At 44.4% G+C, this 17,947-nt stretch overlaps 1 protein-coding gene across 2 annotated transcripts in view; it reads left to right on the plus strand.

Annotated features, from left to right (window-relative positions):
• SLC39A9 (solute carrier family 39 member 9) overlaps positions 1-12,847 on the plus strand; it is a 43,338-nt gene extending 30,491 nt beyond the window's left edge. For both annotated transcript variants that reach the window (XM_006266062.4, XM_059722901.1), the window contains exon 7: positions 8,204-12,847. In XM_006266062.4, coding sequence (XP_006266124.1) covers positions 8,204-8,434 — 231 coding nt within the window. In that variant the 3' untranslated portion in view covers positions 8,435-12,847. The remainder of the gene's footprint in view (positions 1-8,203) is intronic.
• The last annotated feature ends 5,100 nt before the right edge of the window (positions 12,848-17,947 follow it).

Below are 17,947 nucleotides of genomic sequence, written 5' to 3' on the forward strand. Positions count from 1 at the left end.
TTGGAAGGGTAGAAGTTGTTTAAGTCCTGCTGGGATTTCTCTAAAGATTCCTTCTCATGTGTCCATATGATGGTGTCATCAGTGTACGTGAGGTATTCTAGGGGGATGAGAGGGCAGTTGTGGAGGAAGTGGGCTTCAATGTCTTCTGTAATATCTTGGCATTTTTGGGGGAAAGAGGGTGTGAGACCTGTACAATGTGCCCATGGCAGTACCATTTGTTTGTAAGTATAGGAAGTTGCTAAATTGAAATAGTTTCATAGTTGGTAGAGTCAGAAAGGACCTGAGCAGATCATCAAGTCTGACCCCCTGCCATGGGCAGGAAAGAATGCTGGGGTCAAACGACCCTGGCTAGGTGATTCTCTAGCCTCCTTTTGAAGACCCCCAGGGTAGGAGCAAGCACCACTTCCCTTGGAAGTTGGTTCCAGCTCCTAGCTGCCCTGACTGTGAAGTAGTGCCTCCTGATATCTAGCCTGAATCTACTCTCAATCAATTTATGGCTGTTGTTCCATGTTACTCCCGGTAGTGCTTGGGGGAACAGGGACTCTCCCAATGCCTGCTAGTTCCCCACGACTAGTTTGTAAATGGCCACTAGATCCCCCCTCAGCCTTCTCTTGTGGAGGCTGAACAGGTTCAGGTCCTATAGCCTCTTCTCGTAGGGCCTGCCCTGCTGCCCCGTGATCATGTGAGTGGCCCTCTTCTGGACCCTCTCGATGCTTGGGTATGTCAGCTTGTGCTGCAGTCATACCTCCAACTCAGTGCAGGGACACACTGGGTCTCTTTATACTAGCTTGTGTTCACCAGGCTTCTCTACCTTTGAGCCAGACTAGAATTTTCCCAATGAGTGATGCTGCTCCAGACCACTCTCAAGATTGTCAAGCACAATGGGGTCCTGTGTCTCAGCTGGAAGTCTGATGACAACACCGCTCATTCTCTTTCCTAAACCTTTAATGAAGATATTAAATACAGCAAGACCCTACACCTAGCCTTGGGCATCTCTTTCCAGCTTAGTCCTTTGCTGCAAGTCATCATCCATTGTTCACAGATCCTTCCCCCAGTTTTGGTCTATGGGTCTTATTTTAGTCGAGTTGCTTTGAGCAATGGTGAGTGCCAGGTTCTGGGGAACACTGTGCACTGTGACCCAAGTCCCAGCTGGAGGGGAATCTGGGCATTGTCTCCTTTTACCTACTTCTTTGGTGGAAATGAGCAGATCCTGTCTATCTTCTTCCCTTCCACCCCTTGGTTCTTTCCCCTTAGTCCTTTTACCAGATCCCCATGCCACTTTCCTCTCATTTAGTTTCCTCCATAACAGCTGTTCTACACTGTTGTGTCTGCAGCCCTGGAGTCATTTACAGTGAAGCTGATCAGCAATAGAGACTGCTGTGCTTCTCTACACGGCCAGCAGAGAAGCTCAGCACAGAGGTCAGTTTAATGTTAAAGTCTGTGGCTGTGCTTTAGACACAGTACATCAGTCTACTGGAATGGATCTGGTCCATTAGGAATGAGAGCAAAGGACAGATAAGCAGGGAGTAGAACAGCTAGTAGAGGGCATCAGAAGCAAGCAGAAGATAATAAAAAGCTTACAGGGAGTAGGAGAAAATGTAAGCAACAACCACTGGAAGCTGGATATTTGAAAGCAAAATCTGACCTGACACTCATAATTTGAAAAGACATGTTAAGAGTTTAGGCCCTTTCTACATAAAGGAAATTTGCCACTTATGTAATTGTATTGATGCTTGCTTTGAATTACTGCTGTCTTTTGAATATAAAATGGACTTTTAAAAATGAAATTTCTTCTAAAAATAGCCAGGATCTTATAGTTTCATAGTTGGTAGGGTCGGAAGGGACCTAAGCACATCATCTAGTCTGACCCCCTGCCATGGGCAGGAAAGGATGCTGGTGTCAAATGACCCCAGCGAGGTGGCTGTCTAGCCTTTTGAAGACCCCCAGGGTAGAGGTGAGCACCACTTCCCTTGGAAGTTGGTTCCAGCTCCTAGCCACCTTGACTGTGAAGTAGTGCCTCCTGATGTCTAGCTTGAATCTACTCTCAGTCAACTTTATAGCCATTATACCTTGTTACTCCCAGTAGTGCTTGGGGGAACAGGGACTCTCCCATTGCCTGCTGGTCCCCCTTGGCAAGTTTATAGATGGCCACCAGATCCCCCCGCCCCAGCCTTCTCTGCTGCTGAACAGGTTCAGGTCCCATAGCCTCTCACTGTAGGGCCTGCCCTGCTGCCCCCTGATCATGCGAGTCGCCCTCCTCTGGACCCTCTCGATGCTGTCCAGTTCCCTCCTGAAGTGCGGCACCCAGAACTGGATACAGTACTCCAACTGCGGCCTGACCAGTGTCGCATAGAGGGGGAAGATCACATCCTTGGACCTGCTCATGATGCATCTATGGAAGCATGACAAAGTGCGGTTAGCCTTCCTGACTGCATCCTCACATTGGTGGCTCATGTTCATCTTAGAATCAATAGTGATTCCAAGATCATTCTCTGCCTCTGTGCTGACAAGAAGGGAGTTCTTCAGCCTGTAGGTATGCTGCTGGTTCTTCTTCCCCAGGTGCAACACCTTGCACTTTTCCATATTGAAACCCATCCTATTCTCATCTGCCCACCTCTGTAACCTGTCCAGATCTAGTTGTAGCCTGTCCCTCTCTTCTAGTGTGTCCACTTCTCCCCACATCTTAGTGTCATCTGCGAACTTGAACAAAGTGCTTTTCACCCCCTTGTCCAAGTTGCTGATGAAGATATTGAACAGTGTGGGCCGGAGGACCGAGCCCTGTGGAACCGTACTGCCCATACCTCTCCAGGTCGAAAATGACCTGTCCACTACCACTCTCTGAGTGTAGCCCTCCAGCCAATTTGCGACCCATCTGACTGTGTAGGCATCAATACCCCAGTCACTTAATTTTTTAATGAGGATTGGGTGAGAGACGGTGTCAAAGGCCTTCCTAAAGTCCAGAAAGACTACGTCCACCGCGACACCTGCGTCCAAGGCTTTTGTGACCTGGTCGTAGAAGGCAGCCAGCTTGGTCTGACAGGACCTGCCTCTAATGAACCCATGTTGACTGTCCCTAAGCATAATCTCCCCTGCTGGTCCCTTGCAGATGTGCTCCTGGATAATTTTCTCAAAGAGCTTTCCCAGGACTGAGGTAAGACTAAGGGACTTATAGTATCCTGGGTCCTAATTCCTCCCTTTTTTTGAAAATGGGGACCACAGTGGCCCTCTTCCAGTCATCTGGCAGCTTGCCAGAGCAGCACGAGTGGTCGTAAAGCTGTGCCAGGGGTCCTGCAATGACCTCTGCCAATTCCCTCAGCACTCTGGGGTGGAGATCGTCAGGACCTGGTGATTTGAACATGTCTAGTCCCACCAGAAGTTCCCTGACTAGGTCCTCACTAACCCTGGGAGAGTGCAATGGAAACGGGAGCGGTATCATCATCACAAGTAATGTTCTTCACTGTTCATAATCCATCCTTATGGGGGATGTTAGTGTATAGAGATGTGTTGTGCATGATAGCTAACATGGTATTTCATAGATTGTGAGGGGCTTGAAGGGACCTCGCAAGATCATCGGGTCTGGTATTTGCTGGAAACTTGTCAGTAGAGCCTAGGTTTTTAAGGAAATCTATGATATCCTTCAGATAATTGGCATCTCAAGTGGTACACAGGAATAGAATATAGTCAATATGTTGTGTATATATGTAATTTTATGCAGTATGTGTAATTTATATGTAATTTTAGGTCACTTTAAACTACGGTACAGCCCAGTGGTGAGCAAAATGTGGCCCATGGGCCAGATCCAGCCCACGAGGCCATTCTATCTGGCCCACAGGGCCCCTAAAATATGTAGAAAATAAATATTTATCTGCCCTGGGTTCCTGTCAAAAATGACAAGAATCAAGGGCAGTAGGACCCAGGGGAAGCCTGGTGGGCTTCCACAACAGGAGGGCCTGCCCAGCTGGAGGGGTGCTGCTCTCCCTCCCCCCCCCTGGGTGCTGAGCTTTTCCCCAGGCTCCTTCTCTACTCCTTCCCGGCACAGGGGCAAGTGGCCCCTCCTCTCCCCGTGGCTTGTGCTCCCTTCTGCAGCCGCTCGCAGACCACATGGGGCTGTCCAGAGCAGGCACAAGCAGCCCCATGCGGGCTGCGAGCAGCTGCAGTGTGGGGTGCCAGATATGGGGCAGGGACAATCTGCTTTCCCCACCCCCCCCCTTGCACTCAGCACCACCTTGTAACCTGGCCCCACAGCCAGCCTGGGGCCTGCGCAGCTCCGGGCTCGCCTGTCAGAGCTGTGCATGGCCACAGCAGCTGTGGCCCTCCTGCTTGCCGCACTGGGCAGTGTTTGCCACCGCCACCTCTGTGCTGCCCAGCACGTGAGCTGCAGGTGGGCAGCAGCAAGCATTACCCGGTGTGTATAGCCCCGGCGGGTGAGCCCGGAGCCAGCACGGGGCCCAGGCTGGCAGCAGGGCCAGGTTACAAGCTGGTCCTGAGCGCGGGGGGAAGCAGCCTCTCGCATCGTGGTCAGTGTCCTGTGCTGCAGCTGCTTGCAGCCCACATGAGGCTGAGTGCCTGCTCCAGACAGCCCTGCGGGCTACAAGTGCCTGCAGCAGGGAGTGCCAGCCATGGGACAGGCGAGGGGCTGCTTTTCCCTGCGCTCAGCACCAGCTGCTTCCCTGTTGGCAAGCAGGGGGTCAGGGCTGTGTGCTGCCCCCTGCCTGTACCACGGGGCTGGGGGGCACTGGGAGTGAGTTGGCAGGGAGCCAACAGGAGCGCAGGGCCTTCACTGGTTTCCCGGGCCCAGAGCAGGGTGGCAGGAGTGCGGGGTCCCAGCCAGCAGGGGCTTTTTGGAGCCGGGCCAGCTCCCCCCCTCTCCCTGCTGGTGCAGCCCAGCCTGGCTCCACAGACCTCTGCCAGCCTATGCCCTGCTCTGGGCCCCACTGGTGCTAGCCCTGGGACATTGGTCCCAAGATGGTGACGGGGAGGCGGGGCACCTGTCCCAGCCGCCTGTGGAGGGTTCGGGATTGAGTGTGTGGTCAGGGGTAAAAGGTAGGAAAGGTTTATTGACTTAACAAAAACATGACTACGCGTAGTAGAATAAGACAGACAATAACAATTTGTGTTGGCAACTTATCGGCAGTCCCCTCTGATGCCTGATGTACGACAAGTTCCTCTCCCACAAAGCTCAGTGAAGTCAGGTGTCCCTGATTAGCGCTGTCCAAGGGGTACTGGGTAGGACCCTGGTATTCAGTCCTCGAGATCCACTGGCCCACTGATCCAGGTCAGCAGCTAATTTTAAATCAGTAGCTTCTTTTACAGAGCTGCATCTTCCTTCTAATGATTTCCGGATGTGCCAGCCAACTTATAACTTCTGCCATCCAGATTCTCCCATTATAATTATTTTTAGCCAATAGCAGTACAAACCTTGCATTCTTCTGATAAGGTTAATTTTTACTATGCCACAGGGCCTACTACTACTTCTACAAGGCTTTGTTAAATTTACTAGGCCTTACTACATACAAGGCCTCACTAATCTTTGACTTTAATTAGGCTCTTAACAACATATAGCTTAATATCTGAACAAATGACAGAAAAACACTTGGTCTAACTTTCACAGAGCTTTCAGCAAGCACTTCTATCTCGCAGACATAATTTCAGCTGTCACAGCGCCTGTCAAGGGGCGGGGCTACCCATGTGGCCCTTGACAGCCTGCCAAAACTGGGTAAGCGGCCCTCCGCCCAAAATAACTGCCTGCCTCTGCTACAGACTGAAATTGAAGTCTTTATTTTAAGCTATTTGTCTACTCCTAAATTTGCACAACTAAGCAGGCAAATATGGATTTGTTGCTCTCCTGAGCCTGCAAACAGATATGCTAAAGATGTGGGAGTCTACCTCTGTTCATTTTTAATGCACTGCTTTTTAAAATGTAATGATAATGTCAAGGTTAACTATTACTCTGCTCATCATTGTAGTGTAAACACTTAGGTAATGGGCTTCTCCTTTCAGTGTTGTAACTAGGGGGGCTAATAGGGGCAACTGCCCTAGGCGTTGACTTCAGACGGAGGGAAGAGTGAAAAAAGTGTCTGCTGGCAGCTGCAATTGTGTCAACAGCCAGAATTCACCACTTCTGCTTTACCCTAGGCACTCAGCCATGTCCCTACAATGCTGTCTCCATTTCATATTGGATTCAGCAGGTGATATTATGGCAGCAGAATGGCTATCATTGTTAAGGGTTGCTGGAGTAGAGATGTCAAGACCCACCTCCTTGATAGGAATAATCATTAGTTCTGCCATAAAAACAAGCGTTTCATAAGAGAGAAAGAAACAAGAGATGCATCCCCTTGTACTCAGAGCTTCACATTGATGCCACCCCCTTTTTCCTCTGAAGTTGACATAGGCCTCAAATGATGCCAAAACTTCTAGCTTTTCCTCAGTTCTTTGTGTTGTTTGTACAAGCCTCTGCAATACATCAAAACTTTAGGGGAAGCACAAAATTATATTGAATAATAAAAATGGGATATCCCAAATGGAGACTTCGCTTAAGAGTGGGGTTGGTTTCCTTTTTGAGTGAAAACAAGACTTTAAAATTACTTGATAGTACAGCAATACTTACAGTGAGTGACTTAGTTCAGTAGCAGAATTCCACCCAAAGTACAGGTTGGTCTCGCTGCTGAACATGAGCACGACACATCTGCATACTTAGGCTGTTGTTAATACTTTGTATTTTGGTAGTACTTTTCCTCTAAGAGTCTCTTATGTGCTGCAGTCCCCGAGGCTCTTTAAAAAGGGGAAAAGGGATCATGGGAATCCTCACTCCCAATCCACTGCTCCGTCTGCTGTGCCTCCCCTAGGGTGTGGATTCTTGCCTCTAGTAGTCCAGACGTTCAAATTGGCTTGCATCTAAACACTCGGGGTTTTTTTGTTTTCTGTTTTGTTTTGTTTTTAAACCCCAAAAACAGAAACATTATTTTTCTTCATAAATTCTTGATTGGTAGAGCTGCAAGTTCAAACAGTTTTTCGCTGTAGGCATCCAAACAGTCTCCCCCAAGGATCTGGCTCAAGCAAACAAACACTTGAGCAGGAGACTCATTAAGTCGTCTGACTTGTTTGTTTTAACCAATTTTGCATTACATAGATTTACATGTACAAATATATACCTGCAACACAGAAGTTTTAACATTATTCCTCAGAGGGCAGAACGTGTGAATCTGATTAGGTTATTATACATGTCTTCAGATATTGGTTATGAACTACAAACAAAATAAAAGCTATTCTTTTGCCCTCAAAATGAAGCTCAATTGTTAGAGGCTAACTCAAAATGTATAAAACTTGAATATATTGGCAAATGCTTAGTGCTGTTCCTATTTCAGATTAGTAGATCCAATAGATCAGTATAGATGTGAGCAACTGGGTTTTAAGGGGTTTGAATCTTCTCATAGGCCCTGGACAAATGTGCATTTGAAGCACTCAAAAGTCCGCTTCAATATGAAGCTTTTCAAATCTGGATCGCTTCAGTACTGTACATGATTCTAATTTGGCAGAAGCTCCTATATAAGTGTAGAGGTGTACTAAAATAAAAGAAATAGATGGTAGATTCTTGAGTAGTATGTTCTTAACTTCTAAGATCTATTCCATTGATGTAATCAAATTATATAAAACCCCTGGAAGGTGTACACTGTCTTGTCTATAAATGAAGTACAGCAACCAGTACCTGGAACTATTGTTTTCCTGGTCACTTCAAGAATGTTCCTTAAACTACTGAGGTTAGAACAAGGCCTTTAAAAACTAAAGGTGAACTTGAAATGTAATTGGTCCTAAGCGCTTCTTTCCAAATTTCATGGTTTAAAAATCTGTTTTGCCTGTTTTTTAAAAATACATATTTTTTCCCTGTAGCTGTGTGAAAGACTCAAACAGGGATAATTGCTTGCTTTAAAATTCTCACCTATACAGTGTTATCAAATGCACAAAGTAAAGAAGGAGAAAAATGTTCCTCTAGTCTTTTTCAGTTTTTATATTTTCAGATATTAGTTGGAAATAATATAAATCATTAAATATCTTCAGACAAATATGTGAGGTTTTTTTAAGTTACTTTGGAAATTATACGAATTAATAGAAGTGGTGTGGACGTTAGTGGCTTCTGTTATATATTGGCTGAGTCCCTTGTTTGGATTCACGTTCATGTACTTTCCCTCCTCTTTCTGTTCCACAGAGCAGCAAAGAAGCACTTTCAGAAGTCAATGCCACCGGAGTTGCCATGCTTTTCTCTGCTGGGACTTTTCTTTATGTTGCCACGGTGCATGTCCTCCCAGAGGTTGGAGGAATGGGCCATAGCCACAAACCTGAATCAGCTGGAGGGAAAGGACTCAGCCGCCTGGAGGTGGCAACCCTAGTCCTGGGTTGCCTCATTCCTTTAGTTTTGTCCATTGGGCACCAGCACTAAAGGTTCAAAGTCCATCGTTTTCCTCTTCAATCTGGTGAGAGCATTAAATGTCAGCTGCTCTCTTCATTGTTGTCTCACACCATCGTCCACCCCATCTACACTATGGAGTTCAGAGGGAAGCTTGATTCCAAAATGAGGAATTCTGGGAAAGCTTTTAGTGTAGCAAAAATACTTTGGCAGCCAGACATAAATTCTCTGTAACTTTCTTTTCTTAAGACGCTTGCTATTTTAATTTTTACTTCTGGCCCTTTCTCAGGGAAGATGGAATTTGGATTTTAAGAAAGGTGAGTGGGGAAGAATTTAGTGGCACATCATGAAGTTGCAATCACCAAAGTATTCTGTAACTCAGCTTCTGCAGTTGAGAGTCAAACAATGAATTGCTGCCTTTTTAATATGTTGAAATCTTCTTACCAGTGAAATAGGGGAACCGCCCCTACTATTTTTTTATGTGGTCCTGATATGTCACTAACTGGTGGTCCTTGTAATATCAATGCCGCAAACTGTGCTGTAAAGGTGAAGTACTCAAACTTCTGGGCAGTGCTGTTATTCTAACAAATACTGATGATTGGAGAAAGCATATTGGAAAAAGTTTAGGGAAAAAGTCTTGGAAATGAAAATTCAGCTAGTTAAAGTGCAAATGAATTCTGCATTCATATTCCCTATATGAACACACAAAGAAGAAACAAAGAAGTGTTCTGTTTTGCTTGGTTTATGCAGTGGTTAGTTACTTTAAAGACAAAAGGGGAAGTGCGTTTTGGAAGAAGATTTCCTATCATGTCCATGAAGAGTAGAAACCAAAATTATATACAGAATTGGACACCTGGTACTGGTGTCTCTTGAAATCAAGCTGCTCTATGTGCTGGGAAATGGACAACGGATGGGAGTAACCATTGAGAGAGAGGACCTATGCTAGCTATTTTTTTTTAAATGTTGAACCACTGAAACCAGTGCTGTTTGGATTTTTTCATTAAATAAAAGTATTACGGTTAACAAAACAAAATTTTGGGTTAAACATTGACTCTGCATATTGACAAAGCATGCTGAAAGCAGTTTGTATAGTCTTAATGCTCACAAACAACAAATTATTTTCCCCCTAAGAACCTGTTACAGTCATGCCTCTTCTAACTTTCCTTAGAGTGTTACGACCACCACTTACTGATGGTTTTAGAGATGCAATTCAGGGACTCTGTGCTATCTGCTGATGCTGTTGCCCCATTGCAGTTTCAAGATAACATTCCTTCCTTTCCAAGAAATGCCATCTCTTGTCAGACAGCTTTCTTTTTTTCTAATGCAAAAAAGGGGCATCTCAGTAACTACTGTGCCTAAAAGGTACAGAACATTTGAGATTTTGCAGTTTGAATACACACCCTTAAAAAATACTTTAAGTTGTACTTATTTTAAGCTCTAATTTGAATCTACTGTTTTTAAAGATAAGTGTGGCCAAATGTTTTCCAGTTCTTATATATATATTTTAAATTCTTTTAAACAAATCTTTAAAGCTTGAAATAACTGCTTTCTCTGAGCATTTATTGTTTCCAGGTAAAAATGTGTGCCTCTGTTATGCCATCTGTTTCTTATGGTGTATAGGCCAGCATCACTCTGATCTTACTTTTTTGTCATTGTCCCCATTATCTCCTGGCTCAGCAGTGGATATCGGCATGGTTCTTGGAACAGGATTTGTTATATTAACTAGGGATCACTCTGTCCATTGGCTTAGTAACAGCACAGCAGTAATCCAGAATCAGACTTTACTGATGGTTACTGTTTCTTGGGTTGTTTCTTATTATATAAAGATGTATTTAAAATTGAATGCAAAATGAGTAGCCTACCTTTAAAATTAGTTTTGTGGGAGGATTTTTTTCCCATTTTAAATGTATTAGGCCTAAGTGATGGCATGTGACACTAGAGCTTTAAAGCATAGTTCTATTTTACGAGAGAAACTGCAAAAATAGCAATGCCTTACTGACCAGATCTTTTTCCTATACATTTATATATACATAGAGAGAGAGAGAGAGGGAATGAATGAATGAATGAATATATATATATATATATATATATATATATATATATATATATATATATATATATATATATATAATTTTCAGTTATTTTCTCAGGTGACGCATACAAACCTAGCCTTTTCAGTTAGTCCTGAAAAAAAACCTGACACAGCTATGGCATAGAGCTGGATTATATTTCTTGGACACAAACACAATTGTATAAATGCAGCTTGTAGGCTTGTGCAAATCCATTAAGTGTAGTCATGGTGTATAGATGTCACTGAGGGCATAACATTGTTTGAAGAACATTGATTACATCCATCCTATCATTTCTACTGTAAAGACCTTGATTTAATTTTAGATCTCAGAGTGAGTTTGCATGGTGGGCAGTTGCCAGGGGGGAAAATTAATTTAAACAGGAAAATTTGATCTGGAGTTGTTGAGAGAGAGTGAAAATCTCCCTGATGACATTTTTATAGTAATTTTTGGGATAGAACCTCACACAGTTCACCTCTATTTTTTCCAGCAGTAATACTTGCAGTTGACTTAGCATTGTGATTTCAACATCCATGTTTGCCTTCAGGCACTATTGTGTGTTACATCATCATAATGGTCAGAACCCCATGCATCCATTGTAGGCAGGGGTCCCGTTTAGCATCTTTTGCTACAGGGCTGAAGCGCTCAGCTAGAACCTTTCCATACTGGACCATTGAAATTGATGATACAACATTTAGCCTAGCTTTTGACAGATTAAGTCACAGTGTTATCCTTCTCCTAACACTGCTGAGGGGTTTTGTTGGACTTCTTTCCACTGACCCTTCATAAGTTCATGTCTGCAGCTTCTGGGACAGCAGCCAGAAATAATAATGCTCATCTTAATATTGTACAAAATAAGTTTGCGAGGCTAGAGTAGTAAGCAGTCTTGTCCAAGATTTAACAGCACAAGACTAAGAAGGACTCCTAAACTTAAAATGTTGACAAAACAGTACATAGGAAGTCCAGTAATGTTCAGTTTCACTAGGCCTTTGAGTAAGTGATATAAAACTTCTTTTTTTTTCTACTTAGAAGTAACTACTTTGTTTTGGCTGCCTGTAATCCTGTGTTTGCAGTTATATGGCTGAGATTTCCACATCAGAGGAGTTTTGATGATGTAGCAGAACGTAGTTTCATTGATCCCAAGAGACCAAACGTGCTAATTGTAACTCCCAATAATTAAGGTGTTTTGGTTGGTTGGTTGGTTTGTTTGTTTTGGGTGGGGAGGGCATGGGATTTCTTTTAAATGGGAATTAGATAAAACAACCTTTAATCCTATCCTCTTCCTTCCTCGTTTTATTGTGGCTGATGGGGAAGATCTCGCACATACAGATACCATTCCTCAGGAGACTTGGGTGCAGATCATTTCTTCTTCACTCTCCATCTTTGTCTCCATCTCTTCATGGCCTTTCGGTCATGTTGGCAGCAGTAGTTGATACAGTTAATAGCATTGTAACTGATTGGCATGCACCATTTCCTTCTGCAGATCTCACCCCCAACCATGAAATCTCGGCATCATCTGTTCTTAATGTATGAATTCACAGCAGGAATCAAACTAAGTATAGCTTGCTGTTGGTTCCAGTATGTTCAGCCACTTTATTAAATGTTCTAATTCTGTTCAGGGAACAGGAACAAAAAAGAGGTCTGTTTCCCTAGTACCCAGTGACAACTGAGATCCAGAAACCTCATTTGTATTTACAGGCATGAGAATGGCAGGGCAGAAAGTTTTGATAGCTTCTCCACATGTTGTCAATTGGCCACGTATTAAACACAAGGAGCCTAATGTCTACACCTGAGTTTCAAAGAACAAGTCTGCAGAATATTTCAAAAATTAATATCCAGGTAACCCAGGAAAATGACAGTATTTTTTCGGGAGCTACTTCAGAGTCTGGTGATGGATTGCCTTACAGAATCTCTTGGCAATACTTGATGTTGTCAGCTGCCCTCGATAGCATCAAGAGGCTGTGAGAGAAGGTTTTTGCTTCTTTTTCTTCTCTGTTTCAACAGCCACAGGAGATGCAAGAGGAAGCGTTTGATTTTTGTATTTTGTGATGGGAAGTCCTTAAATTGAATTCCAGACTTTAAATCCATCTTGAACTTCTAAAAAGGAGATCAGACTTTCATCTTTTCCTTTGGTTGCATCTTCTAGCAGATCTGACTTTTTCCAGGGAATAATGTTGCCTGGTCACAGCTGTTTACTTGACTCTGTGAACTGAACTGTAATTTTAATGTCTCTTTCCAAATCATTTGTACACGTGAAATCATTCCATGAATGGCTGCCTTATTTTTTGTTAATTTGTTTTATTTTTTTCCACTTTAATTGTGAATGGTTAAAAATGTTGTTTTTTGATTTTATTATATTAAATTTTTATTAGTTGCAGTGCTTCTGAGTTGGCTTCTTATTTACTGCATGGGATTTTCTTAGAGCTGGCTGCTTCAGATGGGGTGCTGCTGCTGCTGACGAGTGCATTTTACTTACAGATTTTTTTGGTGCCCGTTGGTGCTGGAATGTGTGGATAGTTCACTGATGTTCAAACTGCGAGAGAAAGCTGAGAGGCAGACTAGACTTGGGTGCGAATGATGTATGTTAAGTGTAACAAGAGCATAATTTGAAAGCTCTGTTTGTCAAAGGAAACTATCCTCAATCACCATCTCTCCCTGCTCTCCCCAACCCCTGCCCCCATTTATTAAATAGTTGACATGGGAAACTAATGGAAATGTTCAGATGAATAGTTTTTGTATTGTGGTTACCACTACAAAGTTAAATTATGAAACGTGGTTCAACTTGGAATCATGAGAGCAGTGCAGGCGCAATGGTGCAGATGCACACTCCTTTCAGTTTGCAGCTCCTGTGGTATTGTAACTAGAGACTTCAAGTCCTTGAATCGGGTAAGAATTTTGCCCCTCCCTTACACACTGGCCTTGGTGGCATCTCCTTCCATTCCCACTCGCTGCTGCTGCTGTCTCTGGCTGCCTGACTTCAGTTCTCCAGAGCTGCTCCTGCCTGCTTCAACCAGGGACAGCAGCAGCAAGTGACTTCCTCCTCCCTGCCCAGTTCCCCACCCTCTTGTGTTCCCTGCTAGTTCTGGAGCAGGAGAAGGGAACTCACTGCTGTCACAGTCGCTCACTTTTGCTGCTGTCTCTGGGTGAGCCTGGCTCCTTGTGCAGTCCAGCTGGAGCAGGGCAGGAGCAGCTCTGGAGTTCCCCCTGCCCCTGGGTCAGCAGCAGGGAAGGGGAGGAGAAGGGACATGCCACTGTACACTGGGTGGGGGGGAAGGAAAATTGTTACCTAATTGAGGGACTTAAAAAAAAATTAAAATAAAAGATTTGCTGCTCTTATAGCAGTCTGCCTGCCTTGGGCAGAGCTGGGGCCAGTCAGGGAGAGGGGGGTGCAGCCATCCCTGTAGCACTGCTGCTTTCTCACATTCCTGGATCTGCCCCTGGTGACTGCTCTGCTCTAGGAGGGATATGCATTCATAAGAAGACAGCTGTATTTTTTCCTCAACAATTTGTGCAATTGTTTTTATGCATATACCTAAAGAGAAGGGGATGAGCTTGTTTATTGTCTCCGTATACAGTTAACATTACTACTGATCTGTGTGAACCTTAGCAAAATATCCATCCCACCAGAACAGCAGAATACTTCACCCTTCTTGTCTCAGCATTTTCTCTGTTGTCTAAGATGTCTGGATGATGACTATAATCTACGTTGGACAGTGTGCTAGGTAAAATGCTGTATATCTAAGACTTCAGTAGCTACATAATTAAAAGTAAGCTATCACCAGCATCTAAAATATACAGCTAAAACAAAACAACTAAAAAGCTAATGCATAATAATTAAGAAAAAAGGGAAAGTGTTAGATACAGGATGCATTTTGCACAGTGTGTGAATCCAGTGACTTAGCTGGTAATTATTTCAGTGTGTGAACGCAGGCTAAAATTGGAGTCCACAAGAGCTTCTGTATTTAGGGACAGAAAAAAAAATAACTTGTAAATAATGTGCAAGTCTGCATCTTGCGCTAACTATTCCAGCTTGTTCCATTATGCTTGGGAATTATTAGAATCCGGCTGGAGAGCAGCTCTGAGTTGGTGAGACTCAAATTCTTGCTGGAATGAGCAGTACAATTTTTTTAATAAGCTTCGAATTACATATTTTTTAGGAAACCTAAGTTGGTATCCTGTGAACCTGCAGCCTGAGGTAGAATTTTACACAGGTTAGCAATGACCTCTCTTTTTAGAAGAAGCAGGATAGCTAACTGTGTGTAAATTTATGGACTGTCAATAAAAATTCAGGCTAAAAACACCTGTCTATAATCAATAAATTAATTAAAATTCAGCCAGCCATTAAAATTCTAAGCAGCTAGAGACAATTTAAAGCTCCAATGTCAAAAAGAAGCTGGGTGCAGAGTTGAAGGAAAGATGGAGCACAGCAGTACCACCTGGTGTCCAACAAGGAGCACAGCACGCTGCAGGGAGTGTTTGCCCAGTGCTTTGTTAGACCCCTCCCCATCGAGCCATACGTTACTGCTGCTATAATACTGCTAGATAGCATGTGCTCCCTCCTCAGTCTCCTGTGCCTTCAAGGTAGACAAGTCCCTCCTTGCTAAATAGGAGGCAGGGGGCAGGAAGGTATATAATTTTGTTTCCTCTTTTGTCTTTGATGTGCAAAGAAAAACAGAAGCTTTCCTCCTTTATTTGTCATAGAGGTTTCTCAGCCATGACTGAAGGGGCGGAGTATTGAAACTTAAACAAAAAAATCTCTTCTTTCAGCTGCTCAGTAGATGCTAAAGTTGTGTTCCTCAAAATGAAAATTTAAAGCAGTCTAAAGAGCAACCATTTTATCTCAATTGGTTGTTGCTTTGTAGCTGCCACAAACCTTGGCTTCTAGTCATTAAAGCAGGGCTGTCCAACTCCTTAGTGGCCAGGGGCTGCACTATGTGGGCCATGGGGCACCCCATTTGCTCTTTGAGGAGTATGAGCGCTCACCCACCTCTCCCCCCCACCCTTTCCCTGCACCACAGGTGTAGGTGCCCCAGTTCCACCTTCAGCAGCCTGGCTGTGGGCTGCTCCACTGCACCACAGTGTGCTATGCTGCACTGGCACCCCACAATATGGCTGTGCCATGCTGCTCTACCCCACCCCCTGGGATGGAACAGGAAGCAGGAACCAGAGAGAGGGGGAGCCCAGATCCTCTGGCCGTGGTGGCTGCTGCACCCAGATAGTTGAGGGAGTGGCTGTTGGGTGGAAGCCCAGGGGCTGCAAACTAACTGCACAAAGTCGGCAGGCCATCAGATGGGACAGCCCTGGTCTAGAGATGCTTCTGTAGTGGGGGTGGAAAAAATGGCAAAGATTTAACAAACTATGAATAGGAAAAATAATCACTTTAAAAGACAAGACTACATGCAGTTTTTTTGGTTTGTTTTTTTGTTTTTAAATGGCCCAAGCCCGGCTTCTGTTCCTCTGCAGGTTGCTCTTGAGAACTCAATGCCAGCTCCGTGTTATCCTGTCACTTAACTGGTAGGACAAAAATAATCTTGTCCCAGTTGTTCACCCAGTCAATACTACTGCATCCTGTTCAAACTGCAAGGGTGAGGAGCCTGGCTACAAGCTCTATGGAAAAGGAATTGTACTGATCTTAATTATACTGCTCCCCTCACTTTTCTGCAAGGTTTATATTCGTCCTTTCAGAGGATTAGGCTACCACCATGGTACAGCACATTTCTGGACTGCTGCAGTTTTATTTCTCTTCCTTCTTTCCTGGACACTCCTTTGCTTATCAACAGAGGATGTTCTTGAGTGAAACATAATCCCTGCTCAGAGAGCTCCAATATGGCAGTGCTGTGGTGAGTGTGGACTACTGAGCAACAAGGTCTGTGGGGATTGCCAATGTGCCTTCCTCCACACCCACGTACACGACAGCAAACCAGGTTTTTAGACTGGAGGGCTTAACTGCTGATAAGCCAATGCTTGATTTCACTGATGATGGAGAAACTCCATCCTTAATTGCTGCCAAGGGTCTTAGGTACAGTGTAAGTGGGGCATCAAGAAGATGAGAAATGAATCTCTTGGTGTAGGGCACTTGCAGCTAAGTCAGTGTCCCAAGTGCCATGTAGTTCACTTTTTTTTGGCCAGGTGTATTTTAGTATTTTACTTGGCAGAGCGTTCTCAGTAGACATGTGCCAATGATGGACTTGTTGATTACCTACTGTGATGGGGGGGCAGTAGCAGTGGCTCCTATGGCTGCATGTTTTTGCACCCGAGATTCACAAAAAAACCCAACAATTTGGATGGAAAGTAGCTCTTTCAAAGGCCCAACAAGCGCTGTGATCTTGTGTCTGCTCAGTGTGGATACAGCACAAATCCAACTGTCAGCTGAGGTGCATATAGATCTGGAAAATGCAGGAGCAAGGGATCAATCTGAAACACCAGCAGCTACAGAACTGAGACTAGCAAAGCGGGGAGAGGTTCTATAATGAGGACAAAGAAGCATCTAGGACTTCAGAATGTGAAAGCCTTCATTACGTGCTGTACCTGCAGCATCCCCTGCCTTTCAGACAAACGTGTCTACCTCCTTTGTTGCTAATTATACCTTTGATTTTTAATGGTGTAATTTTAGTGTTGTTTTATCTTTTGTACTGGTTTGTGTTTGATTCTGCTTGCACTGTGAAGTTCAGTGAGGCTGTTTTTTCTTGTGTTTATTGTCAGTTTTACCATCAAGATTGAGCTGCCAGGTTGGGTTGTAGTATAGGAAAAGCAGCTGTATTATAGGGAAAGCAGAAGAGAGGAGGAGGATATAGAAAGATTGCTATGGGGTTTGGCCCTTGCCAAAGGATGCTGTACAAGTCCTGCCTTCTGTATCTCCATTTATTATATATAAATGTCAAGCATACACCTTCCTGTCTATGCAATCAAATACTTTGTTGCTGTCAGAGTCGGCAAAGGAGAGAAAAAACAGAAGGGAATTTGCAGTCTTAAGTAAATCAAAGCACTATCAATAGATAACTGGTAGCCACTTTTTAATCTAGTGATTAACCAAGTTTTTAAAATTGAGGCATATAGCTCAGATGTAGTAACTCCTAACTGCTTCATGGAGTGTTGCCCCTTCCAGTTGTGTGGGATGGTAGCCACTTCTCCTAAATGTGATAGGTCTGCCCCACAGGCTGTGTGACTACCAAATTTACTCAATTAAAAGATGAGTCCCCCCCCCCAATTTATCGGGGGGGGGGACTTGTCTTGCATTCAAGTATGAAGCAGGGGTGGAGGGGGCAGGCAGCTGCTCCTGCTCCTGCCCCAACCCCAGGCTGGGGCTGGGGCTGGAGCCACAGCTGCTGCCTCCCCTCTGCCACCTCTATATCTCCCCACCACTCCTCCCCCTTACCCTTGCTCTGTACCCACAGTCTCTGTCCTTGCTGCAGCCTGGAGCACAGCTTCAGCCCAGCCCTGTAGCAGTGGTGTTGGCTCCATACCACTGCTATGGGGC

The sequence above is a fragment of the Alligator mississippiensis genome, chromosome 2 (assembly GCF_030867095.1).
Source record: "Alligator mississippiensis isolate rAllMis1 chromosome 2, rAllMis1, whole genome shotgun sequence".
NCBI lineage: Eukaryota > Metazoa > Chordata > Crocodylia > Alligatoridae > Alligator > Alligator mississippiensis.